Source organism: Anopheles coustani, chromosome 2 (assembly GCF_943734705.1).
Source record: "Anopheles coustani chromosome 2, idAnoCousDA_361_x.2, whole genome shotgun sequence".
NCBI classification, from domain to species: domain Eukaryota; kingdom Metazoa; phylum Arthropoda; class Insecta; order Diptera; family Culicidae; genus Anopheles; species Anopheles coustani.
The window spans coordinates 63847912-63864867 of NC_071289.1; the positions used below are offsets into that span (position 1 = coordinate 63847912).

Consider the following 16956-nt stretch of genomic DNA (forward strand, 5'->3'; position numbering starts at 1 on the left):
CCCTTCCACCCACGAAAACTATGTTGATTTGGAAGAATGTTGCCCCGGGTATCGACCATCAAATTGATGGCCGCCGTCGTTGGGTTCGTACGTAGGTGGCCCAGACACAGTCACAGCCGAGTGACATTTCCAGCACATGTAATCAAGCAGGTTTCATACCATTTGCTCCATGGAAACATTACTCCGCGGTCTAATGTCAATAAAAGTGTATCATGGACGTCGACGGGAAGAGAAAGAATCAACTCATATGAATGATTTATTGGTTCGTATCCTTCGCCTATCCCGACGTCCATCGACAGGTGCATATTGGATCGCTTTCAGCCGTTTTTTCCCCCCACCCAGCTGACCTTAACCCCTCGTGCCATTGGCCTTGCCTTTTTTCCCACCCCTTGCTTAGCAGAATAAAAACTAAAACCAGACCGAAAAGTAATCAAGAGAAACAAAATTCGGCTAGCGCGTACTTGCGTTCGATACGATTAAAGTTTATTTGTAAACATGGGAGAATCGTTTGACATTTCAGTTGCTAGGATTTTGCGCCAAGCGCTACGGTGCGAGTGGACCGACGGAGTGCGTCACGAAATGTGGGTCGGTTCCCCTTTTTTTGTTCCGCGGAAGTGCAGGACGAATTTTGACGAAAAACGGCGCTACACTAAGGAAACGAACAACGAACAAATGTTACCCAAAAACACTAGTACTAACGCGAGCAGGACGACACACGACGGACGGCGACGACGACGACGACGACGTTGGGTTTACTGTTGAGAGACGGAAATGGGAAGAAATGGCTTTAATGAGGGATAGGTGTGATTCCGAAATGGTCAGATTTCCTTTCCCTTGTCCCGTTCGCTTCCAAATGGAAGGAACCCAAAGAAACTGTGGCGTTCCTGTGATGCTGAAGATGAACCTTATCCACCAAGGATGATTAGTATCCTAAAAGCTATGTTCCAAATCTAGTAATGTGCAAAGTAAGCCAGAGTTAGGGAGTGAGTTGATTCTTCTTGAAGAGGGAATTGATTCAATTCACCATGTTTAATTCTTTGGTTTTGCTCATTTGTGATGTAACTGACGCAGAGAGATTTGGCTCGCAAATATTTGTGGCATAATCAAGCCCAAAAATTCTGGTAAAATGGGATGTAAGAAAGAACTCTACTTCTCATTGTTTTTCTAGTTGCAGGATCTATGCACGTGAAGCAATCGCGATGATTCCAACGTAATTAAGAATTGAATCATTGTGAGTGAACCTAATCTTTCAGAGCCAATTAAATAATGGACACCCCATTCCAACTCACTCACTCTGAGTTCGCATCCCTATTGCAAATATAGAGCCGTAGGATTCGAACTAGACTCGTTGTGCATTTCCATAAGAGAGTTTCAATAAATTTGTGACATAATAATGATAGACGCTATACCCATAAAATCTTGCTGGAAAAGTAAATTTGATAAATAAATATAAAGTGCTGTTTGATTACTTCTAAACCATTACTACCACACACCCTTAAATATATACTTTCATGAACTAAAATAATGGCACACCATCCTACTAATCTACAATATGGTTTCTTTTCTGTACAATTTTGGTTATATTACAAGGACAAACAAGAGATTCTAATGGACGGGAAGACAAAACAAAAACCCACTAATGTCGACATATCACGATGGAAAAGATGTCAAGGAGCTAGCCCAAGTTTACTTACAGATTGCAGGAATTAAGTGGACTTAGGAGGCAATAAACAGACACAGGGCAACACACAAATAGAGATAGATACATTGCGCGAGGATGAGAAACAAAAAAGAGAAAAGAAAGAGAGAAAGAGGAAGAGAAAGAAACAGAGAAGCGAAAGAGGTGTGCAGTACATTGGGTTAAAGCGGTCCGTGGCTATTTTCCCCGCCTGGAGCGATCGGTCAAAGGTGATAGTAATCGTACAAGATAAGTGTGTAACAACAGAGGGCACAAACCCGCCGAACAAGTGTGAACGACCATTGCCAAACACTACACTGGGCACAGAGAGATTAACACCGGACACAGGGAACACCACGTTGGACGCTCGAAAGGGCACGAAACGCGAGACAAAAGGCACTTGGAGCACTTGATCCGGGTGAGGCTTTAATAGTAAGGGCAGCGGCAGTGGATAAGGTTCGTCGGCAACATCACAGGTTTAAACTACGCGTACGAGGACTACAACGATCTAAGTCTAGGTGGTGAAAGAGGAGGGGATGATGAATTCTTGGATGTTCCAAGCAGTCTCGATGGTAAGGGGAGACACGTTGGCGTAATCTACGGTGACAGCGAGGATTTGGGTTATGTTGTGTGTATGTGTGGTTTGTGTTGTAGCTTTGTTTTATTAGGTTTTCGCACACACGTACACGCACACCAGCAACACTTGGAGCAGTGATTTCTGAATGGACATGGCCACAGACACTTTGGTGCAGGGAAGTACTTTCATCCTTCCGGATTTTCTACGAATTACGGACAACAGACACGTTCGGCAACAATGAGTTCAGCTACTTGTGGATGAGCGGGAACGTATGACAGCTGTCAAACTGGTAGTGTTTCGAGGTACTAGTATGTTTTGAGTGTGTTTCGTGGTGGTGTGCGTGCTCGTGTTCCCTGTCAGTCCCTGAGTGTTTTTATGTGTGTCTGTGTGTTTGTTTGACCCCCGGGGTGTTTAAATGGCGCTGGATGGCCGGATCGAGGGTTCGCTTCGCTTTGGACACTTACGCAGGATTCAACATCGTCGTCCGCGTGCTCCCGGGAGGACCGACTGCGCGTGCCGCTATCCCCCGCGTAGTGCGTACTGTTGCTGCCCCCGCTGCACACCGACGTGTACTGTTTGCTGCGCGAGAACAGCTTCTGGCGATGCTGTTGGCTTAGGCGCGGATGCGACCGGTGATGGTGGGGCGCATGATGCGGATGCGAATGCTGCTGCTGGCCGACGGAGTGGGAGTGTGCTAGCGGGGGGCGCTGCAGCAGTGGCCTCGACTGCCCTCCGGCGTGACGCTGGCAGCCTGTTGGCCCGTGCCGGCCCGCGGATGTTTCCGGACGTGCGGGCGGAGGCGTCGGCCGGTCCTCCGACCGGTGGCGCTGCAGAAGCGGATGGACGTGGTGCTGGTGGTGCTTCGCCCTATGATTGGCGCCGGCCGCCGCTGGAGCCGGCGCTTGGCCACCGAGCAGGGGCTGCCGGTGGCTGTGCTGCTCGGCGTGGAACAGCGCCATCGAGTGGCGCCGCTGGTCGTCCGGCGACGACGAGGACTCGCGGCGCGCCACCGCCGCCAGATGCGGATGCGAATGTGTGTGCGGCTGCGCGTTCAGGGGCTCGGATGCTGCCATCGACGACGAGGTCGGCGGCGCCGCATCCGCACCCGGATGCTAGCTGTCCGTGTCCGCCCGGTGCAGCAGCGCGAACTGGCAGCCGCACTCCCGCGAGTCCGAGTGGTGCGACAGTGGACACTGAAAGCAGCGGTCCAGCAGACTGCAGCTGTCGCAACGTGGTATGCACTGTGACGGGTAACACAAAACAGGCGATTGTATTTTTACGCTTTTACCCAACACTCTCCACCCCCGCTCTCGCTCACACATTCATGCATGCCCCTTCCCATACACACACACACATACACACTCTCTCTCCCTCTCTCTAAGCCATCTTAAAACGATATGGTGTAGTGTAAACCAAGCCGACCTTCTAAAGCCAGCCTGCTTCGATGTGCACCATTGTTGCTCTTCCGGTGTGAATTTGTACGTGAAACTCGTGAAAGGGTAAGGGTAGGCGAGGTGTTTTTTTATGACAAGTGTGTATTAGGTGTGTCCGTGTGAGTGTGTGTGAAGAGGTGGGCCAAATACGGAAAACTGCTTTTCCCCCGCGGGAGGGAAGCGTGAAATCAGTGGTCGAGTGCCCAGCTATTCGAAGGGAGTGGTCATTTACTTAAAGATTTTCGACGTCCTAATTAAATACACCTAAAATCTCAATTTGAAATGGATTCCTTGAAGCCAGTAGATCATTTTAAAAGGAGATTTGTTTGCTTAGGACTTAATTCGTTGAGAAGCAGAAACATAGTGAGAAGTTCTCATTTTGACGGAGCTTAATAATAAAAGGTGACATAAAGTTACTCACTATGACAACATCTTTGATTTAGAAATTCGATAGAAAAAGTGAAATATTTCTTCGATTATAAATCAAATAAAATGAAGTAAGTTTCGTACACTAAGGCACACACATCATGCATATCAGTTTCAATCGATTCACTTCAATGCCTAGCTTCACATAACACCCGCATTCAAAGGTATACAGAGAAATGTTTATTTACATTCAGTAAATGGTTAATCGTTACCATCACCAGATAGGTGTGACGATAAACATTATCGTTCAATGGTGTACATTCAATGGATAATTTCATCACAAAAACATACGAGAGTTCCTAATGAACATACCGACAACTTACCACCGCCTTTTTGTGGCTAGTGCCGGCTTTGTTTTAGGTACGTAGGTAATGGGCTGAAAAAAGGCTCACCGATTTGGTTTTCCATCTAATTATCAGGCCCAAAAAACCACATTCAGCCCACCTCTACATTCTTTCAACCATGCTGAAAGTGATCATCCGGGGCACATAGCTCCGGGGCATCGAACCGGACGAACCTGTGATATGGGTTGTGGGTTCTCTTGTGGTCTGTGTATCTTTTGCCCGTACCGTATGAAGCTTAGGTAGGCGTTTGGGTTAATTTTCACGAAGCGATAAAATGACCGACAAGGTGGTGAAAGTATAACAGGAGGTAAGGTTTAAAACATTACAATTTTTTAAAACTGTCGTTTTCACTGTTGGAATACATCTTGTCACGTGTGTTTGTATTTCTTTTTTATTCTCAATTTTAAACCACAGGTAAAGACTTACAAATAGAAATAACTTGTGGACATATGGGAAAGAGAAGTTTACGATCATGCCCATGCAGTTGTTTAACAAATGTGGGAACCACTCGTACATGACCACGATTTGTTTAGCTATTTTTATGTCCTTGCTTTCTGTGAAAGGGAACGATTGGAAGACGAGAAAATATGGGGACATAAAAGAACAAACAAAAAGCAGTACGGACGAACTGGCCGGACCCACCGTCATGATGATGTTGTGGCGATCGAACGAGAAGAAAACAATAAAGTGAACCATAAAATTGGAAACATTTTATTAGGCTCATAAAATCAACCCTCCCCAGCCGGATCGACGTCAAATTGAAAATGGTATTGATCTACTCATGATGCGGCGACACTTTGGTAAAACTTTCGTGGTTATTGATGCTGTCACCAAGCGATAAAACGAAGCAGAAAACATTCAATTACTTCTCGTCCATAAGGGGCCATTTGTCAGTACGCAGAAGTTTCCTGCCGCAGTTTTCATCGTTGAGATAATTGTTTCCAAGAAGCCATAGCCATGCTGTCAAGTATTTTTTCCAGTTTCATCAGCAATGGATTTTCTTATTGTGATCTACTCCATGAGGGAATTTTTTAACGCAAAAAATTCAGGATTACGTCGGGTACGAGTATAACAGATTTCTACTTCTGCTTCCTAGGATCAACTTCTGCTTACATGCTAAAGTTTTGTTAATCCACAACTGCACATATGCTTCGCATATTTTCCCAGTTATATGAGAGGATTAAGTGTAAGCTTCTTTCAAGCGGAAGGTTTACGGAGGTTCCGTATTGTTCAAGAGATTTTGCTGGATGGCTTCTCTTGTAGTAAAATGAAACCTTTCCATGTGCAGAGCAGGTAAAATGTTGGGCAGCACACGGCAAAGAAAGGAGCTATCAATTTATGATACGGAAAAGTTATAAACGACAGTTTTTCAGAATGTAATATAATATTTCAACACCACCATTGCTACTATAATTTACTAAGCGATTAAGAAAAGAATCGCTACCGTAAATATAACTAAATTCAACCGGTCTCACATGACATAATTTATCTTTCATATTGAACAACACACCATGCAACTTTCGCACCATTTAGAGCTTAAACAGCTTTCAATACGAGGTGTGAACAAAGCGGAGATAAACCAGCATATCATAAACAATCCCACCGGCGGGGGGTCCTTTGTACACACGCATACAAACCGATGTTTTCGCTCCAATAAACACTTTCCGCTGTTGCTGTGTTATGCTGAACCCGAGCGCACAAAAAGCGTACCCTTTATTGTAGGCCAAAAGCCCCATTTTCATTCACCACCGCCTGAAGAGAGGAACGAACCATTTGGCAAACGTGTCATCAATGGTGTATGTGTCTGTTGCGATTGTTGTTTCACTGGTATTTTCACCTTCCTCCCCCGAGGAACTATTTTCTTTGCATTGCGGCTAATGGCCGCATCGTCACTTGCGAATATGTTGGACGTGCAGCAATACGGTTTGCACTTCCGGCCTGTGGTGTCCGGTGCAACGTGAACAACATAACACTGACCACGGTGGTGTTCGTTTCTTATATTCATTTTTCCCTTTTTCTTCGCCGCACTGGGTAAAATTGTTTCCAAGAGAAAAAGGCTAGCTTTTCTTTGCCCTTTTGAATAGTGTTTTTTATGCTTTCACTTCCCGGTGAACCTTTCCTCGTTTTTATACTTATTTAAATGAGTGTGAAAACAGTACCGTTGATTTACGGCTGCCGGTAATTTGGAAGATGCTTATCGGACGGTGCAGTTTATGTGTGGCTTCCTCCAGGAGCCGGGAGAGCTTTATTTCTATTTTATTTCGTTTTATGCCCCTCCCAACAAGAAGGTCATAAGCGCCGCAAACGGTCCGAATAATATGTTTATCATGGAGTGGGGTGGGACCGGTGCAAGAAAAAAACGTCTGAAAATAAGCACTAGTGCGGCACAACTGCACAAAACCGGCACCGGTGCCGATAATTTGCAACACATTCGTGCGGATAATGTCATGTTCAAGCGGGAAAATAGCGCAGCATAAAAAAAACCCTTCACTGCACAAAAGAAAATGGCACAGTTTTGGTATTTCGGTGGGACCTTGCGTCCTCGGGGCGCTGCAAAGAGGGAATAGGGAATTTGTTGCCAGCGAGGAGGTTGCATTTTTTAACAAGCTATTTTGTACACCCTTTTACTCCTTAGCTTTTCTCAGGACCCCAAGGGGGAGCCAAACAATGGCCGGACATGGCTGCAATAAGAAAAAAAAACGGAGCGAGCTTTTTAGCGCCCTCGGGGTATTGTGCAGGTTCAGCACAGATCCTTTGCGGGAAGATTTACTCCTTCATCCTGATGCTCTTTTCGTAGCCAGCGTGTTCGACGGTTGCGAACCCGAGTGGATTCCTTTCGAGATAGTTTTGCCGGAAAGCGGTCGGTGCAAACGTTCCCTGCCGGGAGGAAAATGTTTGAAAAATGCTAATTTTATAGTTTCTCGTTAGATCCCACCGTAGCACGGCGGTGGAAAGGAAAGCGGAAGCGCACTCGAACAATATATCTTCCCCGAGAGGATTTAAGAAACGGAACCTTTTCGAGGGCGGTTCACGGGTGGCTTTGCACGCCGGTCTTTTCTACCGAACATTGTAATCCACCGGGAGGGAACGAACATAGTGGAAAGGACAACAAAACTGTCCCCATCCATCAAACCGAACAATCAGCTCACAGGCGGAAGGATTTTCTCAATCTGCTCCGTGCGACATAAACGTGCAATCAAATCAAAGGCATCACTGGCGCTCGAATCATCTCGAATGCGCCATCCGGTGTTTGAGAAATTCGAAGCTAGTGACATGGTGGACTCGTAAAGTCGACACTCGATAGTCACAACCCGCCGGGTTCACCAGCCAGTCGTTAAATCGATCGTAACGTGTATCGTGCGGTATGAGTCGATCGCGATTGAAATGCGGAACTGGTCGTCAAACCGGCACAACCATCCTTGACCGGACTGCAACATTGTGCACTTGTCCGTTGGAAGGCGAATTGCGGGAACCACGAACTCGATTCGAGAGAGTAGATTTGCCATTCGTAATGTAATAAATGTGATTGCTATTAATTTAATTCTGGGTTTAAGATTGAATACTAAACAACTTCGTTCGTTCACAGCTGCACTCAAAAACGAGAAACAACTTTTCCTTACTTCAGGAAGGTTTCGCCTGCGAAAGCTATCGTGTAAAATCACTTTCAGTTTATTGTCATGAAAGTGCTGTAAGTATTGCTTGAGCGGATTGTATTTATTTTTAATTTATTTCCATTACTTTTGTTTCATCGGATCGCGTGCTTCCGAGGCCATCGACTCGAAACGAACGAAATAAAAATCCAACCCCACCCCTGGCGTCGGTGGATTCGAGGGTTTTCAAGCACCAAACCGTCAAGCCCATTCCGATCCTGCGATTGAAGTTTCTTCTGCCAAGATTTATGATACAGTTTACGTACACACCGAGGAGGGCTTCCGCCCTGCCACTCGTAACGTAGCCACCAGTCCTGATTGTTCCCGCGCCTTTGAACGGCAAAAAACCACATGCGCACGTGCTCGAGAAAACAAACGACATCATCATGCTCATCGCTCGGCACAGCCAGTTCCTCGAGGGCGAAGGCAAACCCCAACCCGGCAAGCTTTCAAGTCGCTCGAATCCTTCGACGCCACACCGTTCGCAACCGCAGAACATACGGTCGAACAGCGGAGCGTGTGAAGCTTAATGCGTACCGGGGTTTTCGGGAAGTGTCAGCGTCAGCCGAGGCTGAGGCGGCAAAACTTTCGCTCGCTTGTCGCAGGCTACCTAGTGCGACAACAAAGCCAAAAGCGAAACGAGGGATGAAGAGGTTCCATTTCCGGTTCGTTTTCATCTCCTTATTGAGGTCATAAATTTAGCACCCGATTTGCTGGCGGGGCGGGTGGAAGTGAAAAGCGATTCTTTTGGGGGTGGACGGCATTTTGGGGAGTGGGAAGGTATTGTCTCTAACTCGATGCTTCGAGGTACACATTGTCTCCTTTTTATCGGGCGATTCCACTTTGTGAAATGTTCTTTGTCTTTAGGTCTGACGGCTTCCTTTTCGACGGAGGTAGATGTCCTTTAACTGGTTGAGACTTTAAAGCGACAATGGGGGATATTTTGAAATAAATTCGCTTCATTTAATGCATTTTGTGATAAAACATAATAAGAGAAAATGTTGTGGTTTTCAAAGAATTTTTTTATGTAAAGAAAACAAACTGATACTTATTCTAAACGGGAAATGATTCACTCAAAATTATTTATTACAACAAGAAAAATAGAAAAACAATGCTCAAATTTTCACGTTTTTTTTGTTGCCCTTAAATGTTGACACGAAAACTTAGACATTTTTGAAACATGTTTGTGAAAAACAAAGATCCAGGAGAGACATGCAATAACTGCACAAATATATGCTCTGTGTAGCAATCCTATGTCTTAAGCCTGCTATGCTTAGCTCGGGACATAATTTTATCTCGATCGATTCAGCGTTTTGTAATTTGCACTGAATTTCACCGTCACCATCATCATTAGTGATTGGCCACGTTCGGCACGAATGAGGCCAGACTTGCAATGAAAATGGGACGTTGCGATTGGATGCATCAATCTCGACGGACTTCTACAACATTCAAACAAAGGCAACCGTAATCCAGGCTGTAGACTGGAATCGGTAGATTAGAAAGTTTGCACCGCTACCAGCAAAAGGTACAAAATCGATTTTGATATGCTCGTTTGCACTCCACTTCCGCCCAATGGACTGGCCCCCGAAGGACGGCAAGGGTGTTGGGGCGGGTTAAGATAGCAGTGGACTTCGATCCGCGTCTCCACGCCACCGACAAGGACGTAGCAGGGAAAACGCCGGGCGGATGGGATTGTCGCACCTGCAAGGGGCGTGTTTCCACGCGTGCGGACTCCAACCAGCTTGAATCAAAGCCTGCAAGCCTCTTGAATAATTTAGTGCCCGAGCTGGACGTTTGTCGCAATGACGAGCTGCCTTAAAGAGCGGACTGAAAAGGGGGTAGAATTCCTCATTTTATTCCTCCCAATGCGGAAGCCGCAGAGTGTGGCCGGTGGGAATTCGGTGGGACATTGATTTTTTTGCGACTGTTTGTGTGTGTTTGTATTTATTTCCGGAACGGTGGAAAAAATATCTATATACCCTGCATCAAAAGAAACGAAAGCGGGAAAGAAAGAACGCAAGTGTCGAGAGAACCAACAAGCAAGTGTTGTGCGTGGGCTGTGCAATATACTTCGGGACGCACTGGCCTGAAAACGCGTCTGGCGTGCCATCGGAATCAAGTAAAATTTATGACAACCCGGGCCGGAGTCGATGGTGAGCAATTTAAATAATTTCACCCGCATCTGAATCCGATTACGCCGATCGTCGTTAGCTTTAATTCGAGCGGCTTAGTATGCGGCCGGCTATTCAATTGACGCTCGTAAAAAGGTCGAATGTTGTGACTCTACGACTGATGGCCATCATCAATCTTTAGGTGGCTGGAGCCGGATAGAATTTCCGTGCTTGGATTTTTTGTTTGCAAAACATTCCAATTGCCTACAGCAAATACAGGATCAGCTGAAGAAGGGTCAATCAAAAAGGATGTTTAAAAAAGGCCAAAAACTAAGCAATTTGCTTAATTTGAAAAGAATTGCTGATTGATGAACAATTAACAGATGTTTTCTGCCAAAAACAAGCAATGATTTGAAAACATTTTAGAGGATTCGTTTAGTCTTCACGAAGACAATAATAATAAAACTTTTCTTCGTATTCTTTTTAATGAAATCTATGTGCTTCGGAAACCTCTCAACACAAACTTCCATTATCCAGCACGCCAAAGAACTAGCCCAGGTTTTAGAAACTCCCAAAGACGCCCCAAAAAAGCGTCGTTCAATTTTGGATAGGTAGCAAAGCATCACGTCGCCTCGAACTTGACTCCATTAATCATAGATCCTCGTGCGACAACCTTGTGGCTTGGACCGGGCCGGACACGGAACGTTCCAAAGACAAATTGCCCCAATTACGAGCGATAAATACAGGTTTTCGTGAGAAGCACTTCCAAACCTTTGGTCCCACACACAAAAAAAAAAAATGAGAAGGTTTCCCTGTTGTGATATTTCAAACAAATTGGTTCCGATTGCACGAGATTAGACGCAATAGGACACATATTTGAGATCAACTCAAAAGAGGGAAGTTAGAGAAAAGGAACGATAGAATGGAACACCTGGAAACCGGTCACAATTTATCCCCGAAAGAAACTCGTTCGAACTCCATTCGTCAAACTCGTTAAAAACCCGCGAGGCTAGAGCTGCCTAGATGCCGGATACCAAACCTGGGCCAACACGATAAGGCGTTTAAGAACCGTTTAATCACACCACTGTAAATCGCTTCAAGCCAAAAGTCTTGTGCGGAATTCAGCGCCAGCTCTGGTGGAATCATATTTCATTTTTATTCCTTAAGCCCTGCTTCGTGTAGGTGTTTATGCTATCGTCGCCGGCCCAATCCTACACGGATTTTCCCGACACTGTGCCGGGAAAAATCACCTACAACTCAATTCCCAATAAGCTGAATATGAGAAATCGATTTATGCTCGAGACGGTGCGACTTCACCGGGCAGCGAGCAGACAGACGAATCCGCCCGGTATCCAACCCAGTGGCAGGCCAGTGAATGTTGTTGCTCTGTGGTGGATAAAACCCCTCCAGCTTGATGTCTTCTTCCTTCTAACGGTGTTTTTCTTCGTATCATCATTCTTGGAAGATATTGATTCTCCTGTTTTCTGAGCTTCGGTGCCTGCGGTTAGTAACGATACCGCGCGGGATAGAATGTTAAGTCTTCCTACATACTTCCTTCCCTCGTGGAGAGTTCGCAAATGGAACAAAGATACACACCAAACCCTTGTTAACATGCGGTCACCAAGCCATCGGACCGGAACCATGAACTATCGCGGATGGATGCAAATATGGTTTGGGATTATGAAAGCGTGGAGTAAGAAATGATGGGAAAAATCTTGAAAAGATGTGGTATTTTCATCATCATTCTTCGACGCGAAAAGTCTGGGGGTTTCCATTTTTTTTATCTTCCGATTTCCCGAGATGAGAAACCAAATGTTCTATCCGCCGAAAACCAAACCCTCGCTGATAAAAGTTTACCCATTTTTACCCAAATCGAACTTTCGTCGAAGTGGAAATAAACGGCTTGCTGCGGTGGCATCTTCATCCGCGCACCAAAACTCCTCCCATCACCACCGTTAGTTGCTAAGTTTGTTTAACTTTCCGTTGCTCTTCTTTGCGCTCTTTAATTTTGCCCGAAAACTTCGGCCACTTTCCGTTCGTGGTGTTTGTTGTGGGCAAAGATATTTTTGCCTGGAAAAGTTTGGCTTGATGGGAATGTAAATCGTTAATTACAAACGAAACACTTTGCAAACAAATGAATACGAGTTTTCGATAGAAGTTGGTAACGGTATAAATATGCAGCTGCGAAAGATTACGCTTTTTACGATGCATCACATAATCGCTGTACGATTTTGATTATTGCTGTACACGGTAGTATGTTGATCCCCGCCCTGTGTCATGCAATTGTTTGACAAAGTCAAAATTATGCCTAAGAAATATGTATATACAACTAAAAAATATTGTTGTTAAGAAAACTTCCATATTGCATTGAGCAGAAAAATGATTGTGAAATGTATACATATTTCGTAGGTGGAATTAAATTTAATCATTCAAATAATAACTACTGTTACGGTTTTTTTTTAAGTAAGTAAGGATAGAAGTTTACATACACTCGTGTGTTTTTTAAGTTTTCCAACACAACCAATGTACAGCCAACGCCGCAGGGTCTATAAAGTAAAGTGGTTACAGGTCGGTCAGTTAGTAGATTCATTTCATTTCCAAACATGTCAAACGAAAGTGAATTGCAATAATGCTCCACTCAAAACCGTGATGGTGGGTGAGAAGCGCGTGAGGCAAAACTTGGGAGGACGGAACTGATACAGTCAAACTGGGAAGCTGCACGATGCGCCATCAGCGTCAACGACCAGGCGCCTCCATTGGGAGAGCTTCCTTGAGGAACCAAAATTTTCAACGTGCGTGGAAGGGGATGAATTGGCAACGAACTAACAAAAAAGCTCAGAATGAATTACATATTGATTGAATTAGTTTGACGATTAAGATTTGTCTATGGTAGCGAAGTCTGAAAACTCGTTATTTTAGGCAGACAATAAATGTATAGATAAGTTTGGTGTGAGTTAAACAAATAAGTATTAATGAGAAACAAATCTCTTCAAAAGTATCGAAGAGAATAATGAAAGTAAATTTGAGACCAAACACGCTGTGCGCAAAGTGTTGGAATATTGGAAAAAACAGCTTTTTTTCTAAAGTGTAACAATGGAAACCGTATAGAACTTTGGGAAACCATATTTGTCGCTTCATTTTCGATACACATGGTGCTGATTCTTAACAAAAGCTTGCTAGCCAATTGGAGGACAGGACTGAATTTCGACCTCTATTTCCTTTGTGACAACCAACCACAAACTAGTCGGAGTGGAAAACATAACAATCGGAAGCGAACGAACGAAACCAAAACCATGCTTGCGAGAAGTTAGCCGGGAAAACAAGGGTGGTCGTACGGTTGGAAATTAGATTACAGTCGCTGCCTGCCAGGAAGGTGATAAAAAGCCAAGAATGAAAAAAGAAAACAAAACTGAGCAGCTTGAGGTGAAACGAGAAGAAATGTTTTAGTTTAATGGTACTAGTATGAGTAGCAAAAAGGAATCGCTTTACTTGTAAGTGCAACATGGTGAAACGTTCCAGTCCAGGTTCGGAATCCTGTGAGTTTTGGGTTGTTTCGTTTCAGGTCCGTTGCAGGGGTAGCAGCGGTTGTTGCGGGGTTGTTTTGGTTTTTGTTTTTGGTTTTTGGAAGAAAGAAGAGAAAAAAAGGGAATAGTAAGTCTGACCAGGAAGCTGCATCCATGTCGTCGTTCTCCAAAGCGTTTCCTTTTGTGGCGTCCTCCAATTGCTAACATCCCAAAAGAAAAGGTGCACTTGCTCATCGGTGATATCGGAGTATACACGTTTGGGAGTAGTTTTTCGGTAGAAAAATGTTCCAAGTTGTAGCGTTCATCGATATGCTTGTGTACCCGCATAATGGATTATTTCTAAAATTACCAATTGCGCCATAATCCGCGGTCCATTTAGAAAATTAAAAAAAATCACCTATGAGTATCACCGTGCGGAACGATCTACGAATTTAAATTTTGCTCCCAATGAACCACCAAACGCTTATGGAGAACAGAGTCACGGTAACATGTGGAAATCAGCCACGTGTTGTGATATTGTAAGAACAAAAAAAAAAGCTGATCTTGAAAAATCTTTCCTGTCTCGTTCATTTTCTACCACAAAAATTTTCTCGTTTTTGATTGGAAACATTCTAACTATTTGCTTCGAACGCAATAAAGAAACAAGAAATAAAACTGGTAAAGACGATATTATGTGTAAATGCGGCAGAAAAATAATACATTGTGCGATAAACAATACCTTTTTTAGTTTGGGAAAAATTTTGAAAAAGTTTTAAGTTTTGACTACTTAGAAAGATTTTTGTTTGTCCCGAAAATGAATACCTAAAAAGTTCAAGATGCAACCAAACCAGGGTTGGATGGTAAGGGAGGAGATTTGACGGAATAAAAACCAAAAAAAGGGAGTGAAAAGTAAACCCACAAATACCACCTACTCCGACGAAGGAGTGGCGTACACTGTATAGAAAACAAAACCGGAGCAAGGGCTCGAAATGAAACAATGTAACACAAGGGGGAAAAGTGGAAAACTCTCACACAATATGCCGAAAGGATTTGTAAAAGAGGGTTCGTGTTGCACATGGCGAAAAAAACAAAGCCCAATCGTACGGAAACGGACTAAGGTCCTTGTGCAGTAACCAACCATGGCATAAAAAAGGGGAGAAAGAAGAGACATAGGGCAAAGATTCAAACAGTTAAAAAAAAACCACACGCAAATGCTGGATAAGCTTAGAGAAGTGGTTGAGTAAGAGAGGGTAGGAGAAATGCAGAAAGAGAGTAAGGAATAAGAGACAGAGTGACTGAAGTTATAAGAATGTTTGTAAGGTCAGAAGGAAAGAGAGAGAGAGAGAAAAGAAGAAAGAGACACGCAGAATCGTCATGTAGTCAGGTTAAGCCACACCGGTGAAGGGTTTTCAGCGCAAGTAGAGCAGAGAAGAGGGCACAGCTATCTAATCCACAGTGTGTTTGAAGTGTGTTGGAGGCGAGCCAAACAGCGTACGGTTCGCCGTAGTGTATTTCGATCCTGTATATGGATTTGGCAGTGTACTAAAAGAGGCTAACAAATGAAAGGAGATCGATGAAATCACTACAGAGAAAAGGATGGACACTCATTCCAATGGGAGATAGTGGTAAAGAGACGGGTTAGAAGATATGAAAACTGTCGGGGGAGAAGAAGATATAAGTCGTCCACGGGAGGGAAGTAACAGATAGCGAAAGAAACACTATGGTAAATGAAGGATGATTTCCAAACAGAGCTACATAGATACGCAGTAGATGCAGGTTATCGACCTGCCGCGAACAGAATGCACTCGATAGTGGAAAACGGAAACAAAAATAGAAGAGTGGCGAACAAAAACACACACGAGAGGTGTTTTACGCTTCTCGCCATGCACCTAAACAATCTTCTTAGGCATTTGATTTTTTTTCTTGTTTTGTTTCATATCGTTTTGCATAGTTTCTTTACTGTGGTGGGTGAAAAGAAACAGGTGGTGACGGTGAAGGTGAGCGGCGGCATGCGGGATGATGATCCTACCTGATGGGAATGTTGTCCGTTGCAGGTACCGTTGGCACAGACGCCCGTACCAGGAACCTTCAGCTGTTCCTGCTTGTAGTCCGGTTGATATGGAAGCAACATTCGTATCTTACCCCATCGGTTAAAAAATAAAGCTATAGCACCAGCCCAGACTATTAACACTAACACTACGATACCGATCTCTACACCACGGATCTGCGAATGGGTGAGGTTGTAGGGGAGAAAGAAGAAGAAGGTACGCGTTTGAGAGGCACGCCGATGTAAGCGATAGCGTCGAGCAACAACTTACCGTTGGAAGTTCGCGGGACGTGGAGTTAACGGACATGTTGCCGAACTCATCGTTGAAGATCCCGAAGCCGCTCAGCGAGGGGGCGGTATCGGCGTGGGGTGAGTTCGGGGGACCGCTGCTACCCGCCGGCGAGCCCGGATCGAGCGGGTGCGAGGTCTTTGGAGGCTCTGGAAAAACGCACCAACGTTAGTTGCGCAAACTTTCCGCGCGGGAAGCGAAAGTCGAGCCGACTTACCCAGTGTTCTGAATACGATCGGTCGGCTGCGATACTTCTTCCCGTTCCAGACGGCGGCCACCGTCAACTGGTACTGCGTGTCCGGCGTCAGTCCACCGAGCGTTACCGCGTCCCGGTTACCGGCCACCACTACCACAACCCTGTAACTTGAAATGCATCAATTATTCTGTTTTGTCAGCTAATCTACGCAAACACGAGTACACGGCAAGCAAGCGGCCGCCTGGGCTGCGGCCATGAAATGTGGCTATCGGATGCTGCAAGCGTATCGAATGAACGAATGGAAGAAAGAAAGGGAAAGAAAGAAAAGGAAACGGAATTGTACATCAACAGCGAAAATTCTGGCAGAAAAACGGACGCCATACTAGCAAATATGACACGAGCATGCACTTTACACTGGTATGATTGATGTCGCTCCTTGAAGTTTGATGGATGAACCGTTCCGGGGGCCGCCTTGCGATTGCGCAACGAATGGATGCCCCTTTTGTCCCCTTGCGACCCTGTGTAACTATTTAACAAACGCATTATTTATTCCCACTGATGCACACTAATGCGCGTTGTTGTGCATTATTTGACAAGTGAAAAGCTGCTCTCCAATACCGCTTAATGCATTCTGTTAGTTCTTCAAAAAATGATAAGCTAAATGATCGAACGTCAGCCGGCAACATATTATTTACCGACATT

At 44.8% G+C, this 16956-nt stretch overlaps 1 protein-coding gene across 1 annotated transcript in view; it reads right to left on the reverse strand.

Moving 5' to 3' along the window:
* The window catches only part of LOC131264807 (uncharacterized), a 65528-nt gene that overhangs the window by 21046 nt on the left and 27526 nt on the right, over positions 1 to 16956 (reverse strand). The window contains exons 3-5 of the mRNA XM_058267074.1: positions 16276 to 16421; positions 16041 to 16207; positions 15752 to 15946 (exon numbers count right to left, since the gene is read on the reverse strand). Of these exons, the coding sequence (XP_058123057.1) occupies positions 15752 to 15946; positions 16041 to 16207; positions 16276 to 16421 (508 nt within the window). The remainder of the gene's footprint in view (positions 1 to 15751; positions 15947 to 16040; positions 16208 to 16275; positions 16422 to 16956) is intronic.